This window comes from Panthera uncia, chromosome X, assembly GCF_023721935.1.
Source record: "Panthera uncia isolate 11264 chromosome X, Puncia_PCG_1.0, whole genome shotgun sequence".
NCBI lineage: Eukaryota > Metazoa > Chordata > Mammalia > Carnivora > Felidae > Panthera > Panthera uncia.
This window is the reverse complement of record NC_064817.1, coordinates 32,403,767-32,424,742: the sequence shown is the minus strand read 5'-3', so window position 1 is coordinate 32,424,742 and position 20,976 is coordinate 32,403,767. Positions and strand designations below refer to the sequence as shown.

The 20,976-nt window shown below is 41.7% G+C and overlaps 1 protein-coding gene across 4 annotated transcripts in view; it reads right to left on the bottom strand.

The window, feature by feature from the left end:
• The window catches only part of TSPAN7 (tetraspanin 7), a 140,747-nt gene extending 128,121 nt beyond the window's left edge, over positions 1-12,626 (bottom strand). For 2 of the 4 annotated variants that reach the window (XM_049643694.1, XM_049643695.1), the window contains exon 1: positions 12,482-12,623. In XM_049643694.1, coding sequence (XP_049499651.1) covers positions 12,482-12,562 — 81 coding nt within the window. In that variant the 5' untranslated portion in view covers positions 12,563-12,623. Of the gene's footprint in view, positions 1-12,481 lie in introns of all 4 variants that reach the window. The other 2 variants (XM_049643696.1, XM_049643697.1) reach the window with 2 other exon arrangements.
• Positions 12,627-20,976: the final 8,350 nt, after the last annotated feature.

Below are 20,976 nucleotides of genomic sequence, written 5' to 3'. Positions count from 1 at the left end.
TGGGGAAAAAGAGTACCTTTACAGTGAGAAACCTGATAAACCATCTCAGTCAGATAATCATGGTCAATATCAACAGCAATAAGTCATCTTATTAGTGGGCACCCTTCATATGATGTGATGAAAATAGCACTTAACCACTGTGGTTTTCTTTCCCAAAACACGTAACCCCAGTGACCATGAGAAAAACATCAGACAAATCCCAACTGAGGGCCACTGTACAAGGTATATGACCCCTACTCTTCAAAAATTGTCAAGTCACCAAAAACAAGGAAAGTCTGAGAAACCGTCACAACCAAAAGAAGTCTAAGGACACATTACTACTAAATGTAATATAGTAGCCTAAATTCGATATTAGGTTAAAACTCAGGAAATCTGAATGAGGTATGGACTTTAGTTAATAATGTATTGATTTTGGTTCACTAACTGTAACAAAGGTACCATACTAATACAAGATGTTAATAATAGGAAAAACTGGTTGTACGATAAATGGAAACTATGTACTATCTCCACAATTTTCTGTAAATTTAAAACTGTTCTAAAATTAAAAGCTTATTTAAAAAAATAATAAGGTAAGTCATCAATACTTGGTTTAATTTTAAGTGACAGATTGATATTTATTTATCCTATGTAAGAATATCCTTATCTCAATGACAGCTACACTCAGCAACCTAAACTCACTATATTTTCGGTTCCTATTCAAACTCTTTTGCAATCCCAGCTCTCCTTGGTCACAAACTATAAAATCCAAAGAGTTAATCATCCTTGATTTTCAGGATTGGGAGAGTTCTGATCAATTTACTCATTTAACAAAGATTGACATAATACCTCCCATGTGCAAGATATTAGGAAAAAAGCAACACTCTACACCATAAGGAATAATGTTGGCAAAATGTGTATGTGTCACACTTTACAAAGCACTTGAATGTCATTTGGCCTTCAACACCTGACTAAGGTGGGTAAGCACAAATCTCAATTCTGAAGAGGAAACTGAGGCTCAGAAACACTTGTGTGACTTGCCTAAGGCCACACATCAACTCTCCAAATCAAGACTTCCCACAGGACTGATTTCAAGCCCCCTACAACAGAGGGCAATAGTTAAAAGAATACCAAGTGACTGGCACAGTTTTGAATATGAAACAGAAGTGGAGCAAAGCAATAAATCCTCAAAAGTTTCATCAGAAATAGAAATGGAACGTAAGTAATGATGAGGATGTGAAAGGACCATTTACCACTCAGACTCATTATCAAGTTTTAGGTTCCTTTTCAGTGCAACAGAATCTACCTTAGGGAAGTCCTGGAACAATCCCTGGAAATGATAAACTTTAAAATAATCTTTGTGGAATGATTAGAACAATTAACTGACCCAGGAATTCTGTACAACACCATGACAATGTTTGGAGAGTGGGAACTAAAGTGCAGAAGCAACTTCCTTTCATTGCCAAGCAAGAAGTGGTAGTCTGAGGCGAGAACAAAAGTCTCTATACTTCTGGGGAGAAGCAAATTGATTATTCAATAGGCATCGTAACTAGCAACCACCAGTACCCACTTTCAAACCTATTTGATCAATGACAATTCACCTCAGTCTAATTATCAGTGACAACTCAACTTGCTTCAGGGATCATTCTTCTGAAAGCCAGTTACAGTGACAGCCTCACACACTCTGAGTCCAACCAAGCAGCAGCAGACACTGCAGTGAACACATTTTCTGGAGTCAATCAACAACAGTCTCACCCAAATGGTTCCAAGGCCAAGGTCAACCACTCATGCCTCCGTAACCAGAGCAACCCCCAAACACCACCACACTTCCCATAAAAGATCAGAAATCTACTTTATTCATAAACTTCTCTCTCCTACTTCACTTTTTGTTGTAGATATTGGATAATAGTCTGATCTCTTGGCAGAGGGCTTCTTAACTTTTCAGTGCAAATGTGAACAGAAATAGATTCCCTCGAGGAAATGAAACTACTCCAAACTCCAAGAGTTCAATTGGAGACCTTTGGGCTATGTCTTGCTTGTGGAATCTTCTCAAGCTAGCTTTATGGTACCACAGATCACACGACAGGAAAGCATTCATATGGTAAGAATTTATAACAAACTGCATCGTGGACTAGAGTCACATCCCAGAAATCAGAATCACCTTGGGAGTGGTTTTAAAAAATACATAACCAGGCCAATCTCTAGACCCATTAAAATAAAAACTTCAGGAGACAGGACCACATATCTGTATTTTTAAAAGTCCCTTAGAGGGGCGCCTGGGTGGCTCGGTCGGTTAAGCGTCCGACTTCGGCTCAGGTCATGATCTCACGGTCCGTGAGTTCGAGCCCCGCGTCGGGCTCTGCGCTGACAGCTCAGAGCCTGGAGCCTGTTTCTGATTCTGTGTCTCCCTCTCTCTCTGCCCCTCCCCTGTTCATGCTCTGTCTCTCTCTGTCTCAAAAATAAATAAACGTTAAAAAAAAATTTAAATAAATAAATAAATAAATAATAAAAGTCCCTTAGTGATTCTGATAAGCGCTCCTATAGTTAGGAATGGCTAGCAGGGTCTCCCAAGAGGGACAAGGTCGCTTTGATTTCCCAAGAGACACTGGAAACCTAGCTTCAGACTTTGAAGCAAAGCAGAACAAATCAATAAGCCAATGCTAGATACTCAACAGCTAGATATCCCCTAGCTACCTCCAGATCCAGGAGAGTCAAGATGAACCAGGCTTGCTATTATATATTGAGTTCTCTTGGAATCAATGGTTCTCAATCCTACTTGAACAGCTGAATCACCTAGGAGATTATGGGAAAGATCCAAATGATGCTACCCAACTCCAGACCAACTGAATCAGAATCTCAGGGTGGGAACCTAAGCATGTATTTCAGGTCTCCTCAGGCAATCCTGATGGGCATACAGGGTTGAGAACCACTGATCTAGACTGTTCAACTAGTATCTGTGTCTGACCCACTGCATCTTCTAGTAAAAGGCATCTGTAATTTCTCCTAAAACAGATGATGAAAAAGCCCACTGTGCCTTCCAGAAAGCACTAAAGAAAATCTTCCACAATAGAACTGTGATCCTTAATTCTACCACCAAACTATTTGGCATGCTTTCCTGCACAACTGATCAAATAATAAAAAGGGAAACCGAAGAAAAACCCTCTCCTATCTTTTCCCCCCTATGTCCTTTACTTGACGGATATTAGGGATCTGTATAAAAGAGGCCAAAATGTTGAGCCAAAAATGAAAAGCCTTCTGTCATGGCAAGGGGGATAACAGCCAAAAAAAAATAAATTTAAGAAGAGCAATCCAACGATCTGCTTGCCATGAGGAGATAACCCAAATCAGAAGCTGCTGTTATGGGAACAGAGGAGAAAAAGATATAAGAATATATTTTTAAAGTGTGTTTCAAATTGGTTTAGCAGTGCATTAGTCACCCATGTCAAGGGCTTAATACATTTAAACAAAGAAACGCAGTCAGAGATGACTTTCAACTTTCAGCACCCTCTGAGGTGCTTACTTAAAACAGTATATAACGCTGAACAAGTCCATGAATCATAAGTAATATAGCTCATGGTAAGGTCACATCAAGAACTCTAGCTATAATTAAAATTGAGGAAAGTATTTCATTCTAATTGGACAAAATTTCAGCTAGTTTCTAAGCAACTACTAAGTGGAAAAGACTAATGTTCCCCAAATGCTATAAAAGGTAGTGCACATATCCTAACTGCATGCTGCATATGGGGAGTGAAGTTGATTAAGAAGAGACTCTTCAGATTACAACGTACAAATCCTATAATAAACATGAAGGGTTATCATGTCATAACAGAAAGACAGCAGAGCAATAACCCGTTTAACATCATATTTCGAACTCTGGTGCTTTCACGTTCAATTAATTCAGCAAGGTCTGAATTAGGTCAGGAGACACAAAGGCCTTCACCTGGCAGGAAGAAAGGAGCAGAAAAAGCAGCAGCAACCTTCAGAGCTTCATTTCCATTTAATCCAACTCGAGTCCCCAGAACACTCCCCTTGACATCCAAAAGCTTTGTAAAAATTGAAAAGTAGATACCAGTATCTACTAGCACAGCCCAACTATCGCCATTTTAGATGCTCCGGTCGATCACTCACAATCAACTACGTATTTAATTAGTACCATGCAATGAAGAGATACAAATATAAAGGACTTCCAGTTAAAGATGATGGATTGAACACATCCATTTACCTTGGCGATCTCCCAAAACTCCACCGAAATGACACTGAAAGGATTTTTAAAACCCACAATAACGAAGAGAATGGAAGAGGAGACAACCACAATGACATTTTGAAAGCTGAGAAAAAGCCAAATCTCATGGCAGCTATGAGAAAAGCCAAGAACAAAATATTTGCACGCAAGCGCACCTGGAACTGGGGATGAAACGGGGCTAAAATGAGGAGGATCTGGTTAAAAAAAAAAAAAAAAGGCGTTCTGTGGAGTAATTAGATCCTTGCCAACTTCTGTCTCTGGCCTTTTCCCATTCCAGCATAGGCTCAGATTCATTTTCCAGGGAGGGTGAAACAGAGGGTCTCTGAACTGTGGAACAAAAGCACAGGGGACATATATTGTATACTTAAAATAGGGGCTTAACAAAGTTTTATATACTGCATGCGAAGACACCCAAATTTCTAACCTTCTTCATCTACCTCATTTATAGCATTCAATTCATCATGACTATTTTTTAGTTCCTTGATCTCTGCAGCAATAGATTCTCTGCTGTCTTCTATGCTTTTTTCAAGCCCAGTGATTAATCTTATGACTATTACTCTAAATTCTTGATCAGATACATTGTTTATATCTGTTTTGAGCAATTCTTCAGCTGTCATTCCTTCCTGGAATTTCTTCTGAGGGGAATTCTTCCATTTTGTCATTTGGGCTAGTTTTCTGTCTCTTATGTGCTTTAAAGGCTTGTTATGTGTCCTGCACCTGTGAGCACTACTATGTTAAAGAGAGGTCATACACTGTCCAGGGCCCAGCCCTTTAGCAGGTGTTTTTTGGAGTGTGTTACATGCTTTCTGTTGTTATAACTCTGGTTACTTTATTACCCTACTCGCAGTGATGGTTTGGACCCTCCACCAGGTGTGCTTTGATTTGTTCATTGAAGTAACCCTATGGCCTGCCAGGTTGTCCCCGTGGGCCCCTGGAGACGTCTCTGTCGCTCTGCAGCCTGGTCTCTTGGAATTCCAAGTCCTCTGGCCTCAACATTCCTGTGTTTGAGGGACAAGGGAACTTTGGCTCCCCCTAATTCTCCGCCATGTTGGATTCCCATCCTCCTAATCTTCTCCATGCAAAGAGATGATTGGAAGATGCTTCTGTAGGAAATCTGATCGGGCCAAGGGAAAAGACCTAAAGATACTGACCTTGGTTCCAAACTCAATTGTCCAGCCAAATGACCCAACTTAAAAATCAACAAACTCCCACTTAATATAGTAGGGGCTTCCAATCAGCTTTTTAGTGTTCTACTCTTAAACACGCACAGAACAAAGAGCAAAAGGTTGCCAGAAATTTGAGGTAAGTCTGTAATATGCCAGAAAGCAGAGAAGTTTGAAGGAAACCATGCAGAAGCAAACTTAAAAAAAAATCATCAGTATTGCCAAAAGGATTTTAAAAAGATACTACATTTTCGAAATAAGAGTAAGATGATAGGAAAAGTAATATTCAGATATCAAAAAGGAGCTCCTAGAAATCAATATATAAATCAAATGAAAAATTCAATAGCAGGCAAGATCAAGTAGGTGACACGTCCCAGAAGGTAGAGCAAAAAGGTGAAGAGGTAGGGGTGCCTGGCTGGCTCAGTCAGTGGAGCACGTGACTCTTGATCTTGGGGTCATGACTTGGAACTCCATGTTGCGTGTAGAGATAATTTAAAAATAAAATCTTAAAAAATGATGAAGAGGTAGAAAAGAGGAAAGAAATTAGAGAATCTGTCTAAAAGGTACATTCAAAGAGAGAGACAGAATAGAGAAAATGAAAGTAACCAAAAAGATAATTCAAGAAAATTTCCCCAAACTGAAGGACCTCGGTTGCCAGATTGAAAGAATGCACAGGAAAGAAATGAAAATAAATATATAACAAGAAATATTCTGATGAAATTTCAGAGCACCAAGAATAAGAATTTACACAAGCTTTCAGAGAAGAAAAAGCAGAATTTAAGAAGAATTTGACTAACATTTGATTTTTCAACAGTAAAAAGAGTAAGAAGACTGGGAGGAGGAGAGGAGACAGTAACATTCTGAGTGTAAATGATTTATAAACTAGAATTCTATACTCAGCCAAACTATCAAATTAAGTGCAAGAGAAAAATAAGATTTTCACACCTGCAAGACTTCAAATATTAACCTCCCATGCATCCTTCTCCAGAAAGTTACTAGATGATTTGCTCCAACAAAATGAAAGAACCAACCAAGAAAAACAGGACATATAGGAAACTGAGGATCCAACATAAAACGAGACTGGATTTTCCAGGATGATGGTAAAGGGAGATTATAATGATGTTGGCTGTTTCAAAGGGCCAGAGAACACTAGTCCAGATTGAAGGTCAGAATGCTCTAGGAGAAAGGTCTCTGATAGGAGCTGATAGGAGTCATGAAGTATTTGAACATACTGAGCGAAGATACACAGCTCTTGGGGGAGAGTCTGGGGCTAAATTAGGAGCAAACATGGAAGAGGGACAAGCAAAGGATATAAAACAAGGCAATTTTTAACAGAGGAAACAAAAAGCTGTGCACATGATCATAATATACACACTAAATGGCTCATCTATGAATAGGCTTACCTAGTCACATTAATGTAACCACTGGCTACTGCTCTAACCAGAATGATATATGATAATGATAAATAATACACTGGGGTCTATCCCAATAGAGAAAGGATGTGAGTGTGGGAGAAAGGGGTAGGAGAGCTAATCTTCATCTTCCATAGTGGGAAGACAATATATAACACATACTAGTTGAGAAGTAGTAAAATAAGTGCATTACCTAAAAATGAAGGTAAAACGCTAAAAGCAGCAGCTGGCAAAAGTTGGTAAACATTCTATTGAAATACCTGGCATATAAAAGCCCTTTAATGACTGTTTATTGAATTACACACACATGCAAAATAGTAAGTATGAACTTCAGTATGTGCCAAAACTCAAACACTTAGTAAAATGTTAGGGAATTCTCATTAAGATATTTTTCTCCTCTATTTAACCCAAGGACCTAAACTTTCTAGATGATAAAATAAAAAAGAAAAATATTTTGACCGTTTCTTTTAATTCCTCTCAAAAAAAAGGGGCCACCTGGGTGGCTCAGTCTGTTGAGCATCCAACTCTTAATTTTGGCTCAGGTCATGATCCCAGGGTCGTGGGATCAAGCCTCATGCCTGGCTCTGCACTGGGCATGGAGCCTGCTTGAGATTCATTCATTCTCTCTCTCTCTCTCTCTCTCTCTCTCTCTCTCTCTCCCCCCCCCCCCCCCCCCCCCGTTTACACTCTCTCTCTCTCGAAAATAAAATAAAAAAAGTTTAAATCCTCCCCCCAAAAAAGATTGGTGATGCTTATCAAGTGAAAAAAAAAAAGAAGCACTCATATTTTGCCATAAGACAGTTTGATAGCATTACTGATAAGCTAATTAGGTCCTTGGATATTTAACGAACAAATCAAATCTAATATACACTGGAATGAAGTGAAGGATATTTTTCTTCACACATTATTTAGTGGATTTAGATGCCGTGGATTTAGAACTCACATGAGTGTCTAAAATACATTAAAAATTATAAGTCAAAACAGAATTTACCTAATAAGTGGCATGTTTAAAAAACTGCCCCACTTGTTGTTGAAAATAATTATATTTGTCATGAAGAAGAGACATTTTGCTTTGTACTAGGACAAAATAGATACCTTTTGTATTCAAGCTTAAGACATTAAATTCCAATGAAAATTTTAGATAACTAAAATGTCTGGGAAACTAGCTGACCATAAAAATATAATAACTGAACTATCATTAGGATAAGCTATTCTTTAGAAAGTCCTCTGTCCCATGTTTGTATGTATTAATGTCAGGAACACATTTAAATCACCACAGGTAGACTGGAAAGGAGACTGTTTTGAAAAGCCTCCCAATTACTTTAATATACAAATTAAGGTAAATTGAAATAAATCAATGAGCCTAAGAGTAGTCAATAAAATTTCATTCATTCATTCATTCATTCAGTACTTCCTGAGTAAACCTATTATGTGCCAGGCACTGTTTACTAGTCTTTGAAGCACAGGATAACTTACTCCTAGGTGTGTTTTTTCCTCCTCTTCTATAAATCTGAAAATGAGACATATAAACCAGGAAAAATAAATGATCCATTTACCTAGCATTCAAGTGATGTCATTTACTGGAAGACAAATCGTCTTATGCTTTTAGACACTATTATATAAAGAACTACCTACCTTTTATCTTCAAAAAAGAATTACAGTGCACTATAGAGACTGTTTTTCCTCTAACCTGGGATTGTGTTGAGCATGCTCTGGTTTGGCGGTTCCAAACACTACTAAATATAATTTTGCATAAGACTATTTTTCTTCGTAGGACTTACTACTGTATAAAGTCCAATAGTATAGAGGTTGCAGGCACTGTTAACGTTGAACCAGGTAATTCTTTGTTGTGAGGTCTGTCTTGTGTTTTATAGGATGTTCGGCAGCCCTTGTGGCCTCTATCCACTAGATGCCAATAGCACTCCAACCCCAGCTGCAACCCAAAAGGTCTCCAGACACTGCCAAATGTCAGGAGATGGGTGAACAAAAATGTCACCTGTTGAGAACCATTGCTCTAGAGGAATACCTCAGAAAGGGAGAATGATTGTAGACAGAAGAGGAGACAAGATAAAACAAAGATCTCTCTTCCATAACATTACATTTCTGCTTTAGTATACACTCAGGTGCATCCACCCCTTGATGTTACTGGTCTACCATCATTTTAAGTTCGAATGTCTTCTGGTCCTAAATCTAAACGGAAGAGAAGAGAGGTTGTCCCACGAAAGCAATTCACAAAGAACACAAAGGAAACAATTCTGACTAATCTTCCCTCCATCTTCCACTTAAAAGAACTAAGGTCATCTTTTTAGTTAATTACCTAACCTAACCCCAGAAGTTTTGACAGATATTTGAGTACCTACAATGTGCCAGACATAGTTCTAGATATAAATTTGTCAACTGTATTTACTGAATTGATAAATCACTCTAATCAACAGCATTTTCTTCATGATCTTGAATTTGGCAAAGCATTCCTAGATAGCACACCCAAAACACAAGCAACAAAAGAAAAATAGGTAAGCTAGACTTTGTCAAAATAAAAACTTTTGTACTTCAAAGGACACCATCAAGGAAGTGAAAAGGAAGTCCACAGAATAGGAGAAAATATGTGCATACGGTATATCTGATAAGAGACTTGAATCAAAAAGTAAAGGACACTTGCAACTCAATAATAAATGAATAACCCAAATAAAAAATGGGCAAAGGATATGAATAGACATTTCAAGGAAGATATACAAATGACCAAGAAGCACATAAAAAGATGCTCAACATCATTACTCATCAGTTAAATTCAACTCAAAACCACAATGAGATACCTACTAAAATGGCTAGAATCACAAAGTCAGATAATAACAAATGTTGGCAAGGGCGTGGAGAAACCAGAACCCCCCAACACTGCTGGGGGTGGGGGGGTGGGATATAAAATGGTGCAGTCACTTTGGAAAACAGTCTGGCAGTTCTTCAAACAATTAAACCTACAGTTACTACATGACCCAGCAATTCCCAGGAAAGAGAATTGAAAATATATGTTCACACAAACATTTGTATGTGAACATTTATAGCATCATTATTCACAATATCCAAAAGGTAGAAACAACCCCAATGCCCATTAATGGACAAACAGATGAACAAAATGTGATATAGTCATACGATGCAGTATTATTTGGCAATAAAAAGAAGGAACATGGATGAATCTTGAAAACGTTACGTTAAATGAAAGAAACCAATCACCAAAGACCACATACTATATGATTTCATTTATATAAAATGTCCAGAATGGGGAAATCTAGAGACAGAAATTAGATTAGTGATTACTTGGGGAGGGGAGGGGAGGGGAGGGGGAGGAGGAGAATAGCTAAACGTATGGAGTTTCTTTAAAAATGATGAAAATGTTCTAAAACTGACCGGGCTGATGGTTGCACTTATCTGTGAATATACTAAAAACCACTGGATTGTACATTCTTAAAAAAGTAAATTATATAGTATATGAATTACATTTCAATAAGGTGTTTTATAAAAAAACAACAACCAGCATTTAAAGTACAATGGAAACATGACATTTGAACAACACTTTATTAACGACAATGTCTTATTTAAAATACTCTTGAATCTGGAGACATCTCATTCTTTTGGTTGTGAAATGATTACTGAATGCTATTTAAACTACTGAAAATGCTCCAGGTAAACATTTTATTTGAGATTATAAAAAACTTAAAACGCAGGTATCACGAACGTCAGAGGACATAAAATACAGTGCTTGTTTACGATTTATTAGGGAGCATTAAGTAATTATATGCATGGGGTGGGAGCGGGAGGTAAGCAAGAAGAGTTAAAGAGATATGAAAAGCCTCAGTCTAGAAGACTCCCTTCTGTACCAGCCTGCAGTGATGCCGAAGAACACTCCCTATATACTGTAAATCTTATTTTTCAGGAAGCTCAAAATAATCACCCATATGATTTACTCCAGTAACAAATAGGAAGTCAAGTAAATACTAAAGTGCCAAACACAGAGATTTAAGGAAATAAATAAAAGGCTAAACCAGTTCCCAGGAATGGCTACTGGAAAGTTTCGGCTAAATTTTCAACCTGTGTCGTTTTCAGTCCAAATAAAGTCCGTTTCTGTGTCTGCCTTGTGTGATATACCAGTTAATCTATCCTATCTTACTGCAGATCTCTTGGAATGTCCGGTCCCTAGAGTCCACAGTTTCTTGGATCTGAAGCATCACCAATGCCAGTGACAAGGAAATGCCAGCGGGGGGGGGGGGGGGGGGGCACATGAGAGATTTTTTTTTCATCCTTAATAAATCTCAGCTTCTGCCTTGGTCATTACAAACAGCTTGCCTCACCGTCAACCCGAGTCTCATACGGTACTGTGCCCAGTTTCAAACCAGAATTAGGGCTAATTGGGGTGGGGGGTGACACGGAGAAAAAACGACCAAAGGCGGGATTAGCTTTTTCTACAGAGCCTCAGGTTTCAAAATGACTGCCTGGGAAGGTGAAATGACCCAAATTATTATTGGGGTGGGCGGAAGGAGGTAACAGACATTTCATTCTCCTGCAGAGTGGCTGTGGCTTGGTGTGGAAATGCAGAACTTGGGGAGGGAGGGGGTTTCTACATGGAAAGAGAAACAACAGGGAACGGTCTTTAGGTACCACCCACCCCTCCAAGTGAATCACTGCAGTGTCAGCCCTGCACTGATCCCACGAATTGCCAAACAGGATGAGGTAAGGCACAAGCCTTGAGCCCCCCCTCCTCCTCCACCTACCCCCGCGCGCAGAAGGGCGCATCCCTCCGCGAGGTGCACCACGCAGCCCCCCGAGGCCTCAGCTGAGGGGCTGACGTCACCCTTCTGCATTGAGCTTCAAGGACTGGGAGCAGCACCGGTTAGGTGGGGAGTAGAGTTGGGGCGCTACTGCTGTCACCAAGTGGCAGGGGTCCTCCCCCAGGACTCTGCGGCTTGGGTACGCGCAATGACCGAAAGACCAGATGAAGAGTGGAGGGGTGGAGGGGAGTGGGAAAAGGGTCATAAGACCCACCTCCTGGGTCTCTGAGAAAGCTTAAAGATGCCCCTAGTTTATGTAAGACCCTCTCAGGTCAGTGCGTCTCCGTGCGACTGCAGCGCCCTCTCCCCATCAGTGCGTTTGGGGGGCCCTGGTCGCCCTTGCCCAGCCAGGCAGGCACAGGACTCCTGGCGCCTCCCTCCCGCAGCCCCGCGGGGCTGGGAACAACCGGGAATCTGGGATCAAACCCAGTACTCCCGCGCCCTCTCCCAGCCAGGTTAGCTCCCAGAGACACCGCGAACAGGATCGTAAGGGAGGCCGGGGAGGGGTGTCCAGAGAGGAAAATAGAGGAATAAAGCCGCAACTTTCCCTAGAGGCTGACTCTATCCCGCGAGCTTAAAAAATAAATCCGCGCATTAAAACAAATTTGGAAAGATCGACAACCTGCAGTCACCGCCACCACGCAGCCCCTTGCAGCCCGCGCCGGGCGGGGTCCAGGGTCCCAGCAGCCCCAAGCTTGCACCCCGACATCCTGCAGCCCCAACCCAGCCCCCTGAACCTATTTCCTTAAGCAGGGGACCGAGATTAGATTTTTGGTTTGGGTTTTTTCACCCCTCTTCCCTTCTCCGAGCATCACTATAAGGATGGACGGCCGGAGGCCCGGCCACCCGCCTGGCGTGGCCACTCACCCAGAAGACGAAGGAGTAGATGATGAGGAGGGTTTTGAGACAGGTTATCACAGGTTTGGTCTCCATTCTCCTCGATGCCATACTACAGAGCTCCGGCGGCGGCGGCGGCGGCGGCGGGCGGCGGGCGGGCGCGCGGGAGGGGGGAGGAGGCGGGGCGGGGCGGGGCGGGGGCGCGTGCCGCGAGAGGCTCCGTGCACGCGCAGATGAGGCCGTGCGCGTGCGTGAGCGCGCATTCCGCGGGGCTCCAGTTTAAGGAGTTGGGCTGGCAGTGACTGCGCATGCTGAGAAGGCCGCCCGCGCGGGCAAGCCCGCGCAGGCTCAGACCCCCCCCCCCCCACCCCCGAGGCGAAGAGCCGGGCAGGGCCGCGGGGAGGGAATGGAAGAGCCTGGGGGCGGGGTCGGAGGTCAACACAATCTCTTCCAGGCCACCGAGGCACGTAAGTTTCTGCTTTATGCACCGTAAGGCTTTTACATTTGCAGGGCTGTGTGCACCTGGCGACGCGAGCTTTATGGGTATCCCCGAAAAGCGGGCACGTTTCTGCATTTAGACACCCCACCAGGCCTTCTCAGATGGAAGTGGCCCAGTAGTCGTGTTCTTGGAACAAGCAAGCCTTGTCTGTGCCAGGAACAGACTGTGACAGGTGGCCGGAGATACAGCTGGAGGGATGGTCAGGAACCTGGGAGCTCAGACACCCCAAAGACTGGCCACCGCAGGAGCGCCGTTTTTTAGAGGTCACATTTTGAAATGATGCTGAATGGCATGTTTCTGTACGAAGGTACCATTCTTCCTGCACATAAAATGTTTAGCAGATAACAGAAAAAAATGTTTAAAATGCCTGAGAACCATTTTTCCCACCCTAACAAGTCCAACAAACCACCTCACACCCAGGAAAGAGAGCTGTATCAAGGTCAAAAAAATAATGTTCAAAAACAATTTGGAACTTCCTCAAAAAGCTAAGCATAAGAGATACTGTGTGATCAAGCAATTCTACCCCTAGATATGTACCCAAAAGGTATGAAAACATATGATCATAGCACTATTTATTGTAACCCCAAAGCAGAAACAACTTGAATGTTCATCAGTTATGCATGGATAAGCATACTGTAGTAAATCCATACAATGGAAAATTATTTAGCCACAAAAAGGAATGAAGTACTGCTTATCTATGCTGCATGTATGAACCTTGAAAATCTGCTAAGTGAAATAAGCTAGACACAAAAGACCAGTGTTGAATAATCCATTTAGAGGCAAGGTCCACAATAGATCCAGAGAGAAATAGAGGTTGCAGGGGGAGGGGCTGCAGGAATAAAGAGTGACTGTTAATGAGTTGGGGGTTTCTTTTTGGAGGGACGGAAATATTATGGAATTAGTGGTGATGGTTGCACAATTTTGTGAACATACTAAAACCCACTGAATTGTACCCTCAGAAGGGCGGCTTTTATGACATGTGAATTATACCCCAATAAAAAAATAATGTACACTCCACCCTGATTTCCTGTGGCTGGTTTGTAGAGGAACACACAGTACAGATTCTGTGGGAGATTTAGCCTGATTCCTGAGAGATTCTGCGGTCAAAATAGCAACACTAGCTCAGGCTAACTCTACCGTGGATAATGTTAAGGACACCTTTTGTGAAAGAGTAAAAAAGCAGTCAGTAGGCTTGAGGAAAGCCGGCCAAGGTCAGTTGTTGCAGGAATAATTATTACCTCCAGTAATTTGAACATGGTCTGAGGTCAGTGAGGTCATTGTATAAACAGGACTCAAACAGGAGGAAGAGGAGAACCTGCTTAAGGAAATGATCAACCATAACAAAAGGATATGTTGGCATAGAGGGGAGTGGAGAGGAATATGGGTTCAGGTGAAAAAAAAGATTAGGAGCAGATTGGCAAGGTTTGTGTTATAAAGGCAGTTCCCGCACAATTATTCTCAACACTGATTACTCATTTGCATCAACTGGAGAGCTTATTTTTAAAAAAGCAAAGCAAAACACTGACTGCCTGTGCCCAATCCCAGGTGGCCTGAATCATTTGCTGTGGGGTGAGGTCTCAGGTGGTCCTGATAGGAATCAAGAGTTGAGGGATACTGTCCTTATTGCAATGACCTTTAGCCAACTTCAGAAATCTTTCTCCTACGTGTTTACAGTCCCCAGGCAGCAGCAGGAAAAGGATAGTGAACACTTCAAACCCCGTGGCCACCCTTAGCCTCAAAAGGTCTTGCCCATGCCTAATTACTCTGTAACGGAGTCAGAAATCTCAGTTTTCAACCTAACAGGGACACTGCTGAGCATCATAGATAATTTCATGAGTTAACGCGTGATATTCCCAGACGGCGTCCATCAGGTCAACGATTTCCGTTTTGAGCGTTCTAGGGATACCTTTTAGGTCCAGATTCTTGAAAATGTGGACTGTTCCAGCAAAAACAAATTAAAAGTAAATATTCAATAATACATTGAATTAAAAGTAAATATTCAATAATGATATTCAATAATGTAATTCTTGGGTAAATTAACATAGCTGATAGCTAAATCCTTGCTACTCAAATTATGGTCTGGGTGATACAATAGGGGGACAAACTATCCCAGTTTTCCCAGGACTGAGGGGTTTCCTTGCACTCTGGGTTTTCATTGTTAAAGCCAGGAAAGTCTTTGTCAAACCAGAAAAAGTTGGTCACCCTGCCCTTGAACTAGTGGCACTGGCATCTGCTGGGAGAGCTTGTTGAAAATGCCGAACCTTAGGCCCCACGCGAAGCCCATGTTAACAAGATCCCTAGGAGAGTCAGATGCACAGTAATTTCTGTCAGTTTGTCATGGATTGAACTGTGTCCCCCAAAAGGTATGTTGAAGTTCTACCTTAACTACCTCAGAATGGGACCCTACTTGGAACTAGGGTTGTTGCAGGTGCAATTATTTAAGCTAGGATGAGGTCATACTGGAGGAGGGTCAGCCTTTATTCCAGTATGACTGGTGTCCTTAAAAGAAGAAGAGACACGAGGAGGAGTCCGTGTGAAGACACAGAGACACACGTGGGAAGGGCATACGACCAGTTGGCATGATACAGCTGCAAGCCAGGGAACGCCAAGGAGTAGAAGAGGCAAGAAACAGTTTTACCCAGCCTCAGAGGGACCATGGCCCTGCTGACACTCTGATTTGAGACTTCTGGCCCCCAAAACTGTGAGACAATAAATTTGTGTCGTGTAAGCTGCCCATTTTGTGGTACTTTGTTAGCGCAATCACAGGAAACTAGTAACATCTTAAGACTCACTGATCTCCAGTTGCTCAAAACAACCACGCCCACCCTATCACCCAGCAATTTCACTGCCAGGTATGGACCCAAAAGAAATGAAAACGGGTGTTCAAACAGAAGCTCATACATGACTGTTCACGGCAGCACTAGTCACAACAGCTGAAAGGTGGAAACAGCCGAAACGTCTACCAGCTGACGAACAGATCAACAAAATGTGGTCGATCCATACCAGGGAATATTATTCAGCCATTAAAGAGAATGAGGTAACGACACACGCTATAATGTAGATAAACCTTGAAAAGCTACCGAGTGAAAGAAGCGGCACACACAGCCCGCTTGCTGTGTTACTACATTTGTATGCACGATCCAGAACACGCCAGTGCATAGAGATAGAAAGCAGATTAGTGGTTGCCTGGGCTGGGGGCAGGGGCCATGGGAAATGACTGCTTAGCAGTTCCAGGGTTTCCTCTTGAGGTGATGAAAAAGTTCTGGAGCTAGACACCCCATCGTGAATGTACTCAAGGCCACTGAATTGTACACTTTGAAATGGTTAAAATAGAGAACTTTATGTTATGTATATTTTATCACACAAATAACCACAGCAAGCCTGAAGGCTCTGAGGCCTGAAGGAATGCTGCATTTGGAGAGCTGACAGAGTCAGCAAGGCTCAATAGCAGGGGCAAAGACGGCATACGGGAGGCTGGAGAGAGGTCAGCCCATCCAGGCCCCAGTAGATAATAAGAATTTTAATATTTTGCCTGAAGTAAGGGGGGCTTTTGAGTTTCATTTGCCTTAACTTCAGCAGTACTTCAAGGAGAACCGGACTGTCCACCAAGGCTCCTCCCTGGTCCCTGCTACCGTTAATCTTTTGTTCACACAGCAACCAGAGTGAGCTTATTCAAACACAAGCCATATCATGTCACTCTCTTGCTTAAAACCCTCCAGTGGCTTTCCATCATTGTACAAAGAATCAAATTTCAGCCCTTTGCCCTGACTTAGTAAGCACACATGAGCTGGCCGCGACGTCCTCTCCTGTTAATTTCTCCCTCTACCCCTGTGCTTCAGCCTCTCTGGCCTTCTCTGTGTTCTTCAATCACACTTGGTTCCACCTGAAAGCCTTCATGCTGGCTGGTCCCATCATTAGAATGCTTTGCCCCCGAACTCTGAATGCTTGCTCCCTTCCTTCCTGCCATTCAGACCTAAGCATAGTCGTCACCTCGTCAGAAAGGCCATTTCAGATGAAAATAGCCACCCAGTCCTATATGTTCTAATCCCCTATGTGGCACTTCCCTACCACGTTCTTATTCGCATTTTTGTTCTGTTGTCTGCCTCCCCCACTAAGCTCCACATGGCAGGTATTTTTTGTCTGTTGTATTCGCTGTTGCATCCCCACCACCTAGATGAAGTAGCAACTCAGAACGTGCTGACCAAATAGATGGCACACAGTAGTCACTCAGTAGATGATTGTTGACTGATCGAAGAAGGGTGGGATGTTTGAAATGGACCTTGAAGTGTGACTAAAATAATGGCGGTGATTGAGGAAAGGAGAAGGAGATCCTTACAGGCTATGGCACAGCAGGAATAAAACAAAGCAGAACACGTAGAAGAGTGGTGAGGTGCGCCAGAGGACATAGAGTAGGAAAGGATGCAGAAATGTAGGGCTGCAGGGGAGGAGAGCCTTGCCCAGGCAAGTTACACTCTTGTGTAGGCAGTAGAGAGCATCGGAGGGGCTCTCGGTAGAAGTGATGTGACCTGACCAGCATTCAGGAAAGGAACTGGAGTTAGGAAGCAACTGCAGTCACCTGCCTGGGACTTGATGTGGGCTAGACCTCGGCAAATGGCAGTGAGGCTGGAGGAGGTGCCAGAGCAGTGTGTCTCAACTCCGGCAGCAGGAAAATCTGCCGGAGAGCTCACAGACTCACAGATGCCTGGGCGCCGGCCCCCAGACATTCTGATTGACCCGGTCTGTGGTGGGGCCACGGCGATCAGTATTTTTTAAAAGCTCCACAGATGCTCTAGCTGGGATGGAAACCCCTGGGGTGGATAAAAGAACCTGCTTAAGAATACACAGTCTCGGGGCGCCTGGGTGGCTCAGTCGGTGAAGCGTCTGACTTCGGCTCAGGTTATGATCTCGCGGTCCGTGAGTTCGAGCCCCGCGTCGGGCTCTGTGCTGACAGCTCAGAGCCTGGAGCCTGTTTCAGATTCCGTGTCTCCCTCTCTCTGACCCTCCCCTGTTCATGCTCTGTCTCTCCCTGTCTCAAAAATAAATAAAAACGTTAAAAAAAAATTTAAAAAAAGAATACACAGCCTCTAGGACCCAGTGGATTGGAGTAATGAAGGAAAAGGAGGAACAGAATATGACTTTTAGTTTCAGTAAACTTGGAGGGCAGCTTTTAAAATGTGTAGTCCCCAAATATGGTACATCCAGGCAAGGGACTGGCTTACAGTTATTACAAAGTATGTATATGAAGAACTTGTTTAGTCACAAAGGGAAATTTTTGTTCTAATAAGAAAAAGTCATCAAAAAATATACATGCAATATGACCTCAACTATGTAAGAACATATAGAAAAGAAATTAGAAGAAAATGTGTACAAATTGGTGTACCTGGCTGGCTCAGTTGGTAGAACGTGTAACTCTTAACCTTGGGGTTGTGAGTTCACCCCACCTTGGGCATAGAGATAACATTTAAAAATGTGTATAAAATTTTCACACCGGTAGATCTGGCCGGTGAGGTTATAAAGGATTTTATTTCCTCTTTTTTGTATTTATTCTCTTTCTCAGAATTTTGAAATAATCATATATAATAGGAGGCCCTCCCAAAAGTTTAAAACACTAAGGTTGTAGGACTTAGTAGGCAGAAAACCTTGAACTGTTTGAAAACTTGCTTAGATGAAATTTGAGTGTATGTGCATTCATCTGAATTTCTTTTTTAAGATGTTTATTTTGAGAGAGAGCAAGCGAGCAAGCATGCGTGGTGTGTGCACGAACAGGGGAGAGGCAGAGTGAAAGAGAGAGAGAATCCTAACCTGGTCCACAGTCAGCGTGGACCCCGACATGGAGCTTGATCTCTTGGTTGTGAAATTGGGACCTGAACTGAAATCAAGAGTCGGATGCTTACCTGACTGAGCGACCCAGGCACCCCCATTCATCTAAATTTCTATATTTATTAATATATCTCTGTGCTTCCAGGGTCCTTACCTGAACACCAAGATGACTTTCTCCCTGGGTATCAGAAATTTCTGCATGACTGAGACGGCACCTGCGAAAGGTATGTTTGCAAAAGCCACTCAGGAAAGCATGCACCCAAAGAGAGGAGAGATATGAAGTATGCCAATTTGGTTTAAGAAACCTTCATAAGCATCAGAGGGTTAGGTTTGTTCTGAGGACAGCTCGTTAGGACGTGGAGGAGGATGTAGAATGAATCATGCTTTTTCCTTGAATGGATTTACCCCCAAGCCTGGGGAAGAAGCACATGTTTAAAAAAAAAAAAAAATCTAAATGAGAAAAAAAAAGTTCATGAAAATACTGGGAGCATGAAGTTTTATAGCTGATATAGCCTGCTGCATGAAAACTTAGCAGGGACAAAGGGTACTGTTCTCATTTTGACAGACTAGCAGTTGAATATCTCAGAACATGGGGTGGAAACACAAGACATTCAGACAACCTCCTCAAATAGCACAAGCCAAAATGAAGGAAAAAGCCAATGCCATTTAGTAACAGGACTACATTGGTGAGACTAGAGTGGCAGCACAAGGTGGTAGCTGGGAAGACCAGATTTATAAATTCAAGTGCCACCTCCCTTCACACTGGGGACTTCCTGAACGTGTTGGGAGGAAATTGAGAGAGGTTGAAGTTCTTCGGTTTTGTTTTGTTTTCTTTTATGATTTTACCCTACAAAAATAAATAGATGTATAAAATACCACTAGAAGATTAGGAGTTGCAAAATGCATTACTGGAATAGTAAAAACGAATACAACTCTTCATCAATAGTGTTTTGACATTCAGTCATTCTTTCTACAAAATTTTTGAGCGCCTACCATTTGCCAGACACTTTTCTAAGCACTGGGGATATAGCTGTGACCAAGCCAAACCAGGTCCTTGTCCTCAGGGAGTATACTCTACTGGGGAAGGTGAACCATAAAATAAATTTTAGCATATCTATACTATAGAATTTTATGAGCTAGGTTTCTAATATTAAATATATTTAATCAAAATATAATACATAATATATACATATATATTGTATATACATGTATATATATAATACATCAAAATATAATACATAATATATAATTTTTAGTTATAAAAACAACTTGTAGGAGAGAATTATAAACTCCTAAGTATAAAAATAAAATGTAGTAGAATGTTCACACAAAAAAATCAGGATGAGAATACATGACAATCTTTGAGCAGTGAGTTGTATTACAATGGAATTTCACCACTGAAAATGCTCACTTGATTTTTTTACGAGCAGTATTACATTTATAGTAAAAAATAAATTATTAAAACCAAACACTGTATAGCAGCTAAACCCTAGAAATGCTTTTTGAAAAATTGTTGTTGGGATCTCCTTTTTATCCTGTGGCTATTGGACATAGGGAAAGGCAGATAAAACTTTTGTGTATTTGGGGATACAATACAAAAATGTATAATTATGACTTAAGAATAATCCCTTCATATCTCAACCAAATGGGAATACATACTATTTCTTTCATTCATCTATAGATGGACATTTGTGTCGCTTCCATATTTGGGCTGTTGTAAATAATGCTGCAATAAACGTAGGGGTGCATATATCTTTTTGAATTACTGTTTTCTTTTTCTTCAGGTAAATATTCAGTAGTGGAACTACTGAATTATATGGTAATTCTGTTTTTAATTTTTGGGGGGAAGTTCCGTTTTCCACCATGGCTGCACCAACTTGCATTCCCACGAGCAGTGCTCAAGGGTTCCTTTTTCTCCACATCGTCACTCAAACCTGTTATATCTTGTCTTTTTGATACTAGCCATTTTGACTGGTATGAGGTGATAGTTCATTGTGGTTTTGATTTGCATTTCCCTTGTGATTAGTGATGTTGAGTATTTTTTCATGTGTCTGTTGGCCATCTGGATGTCTTGGTAAAAATGTCTATTCAGGTACTCTGCCCATTTTGTAACTGGATTGTTTTTTTGGTGTCGAGTTGTAGAAGCTCTTTGTGTATTTTGGATATTAATTCCTTATCAGATATATCATTTGCAGATATCTTCTCC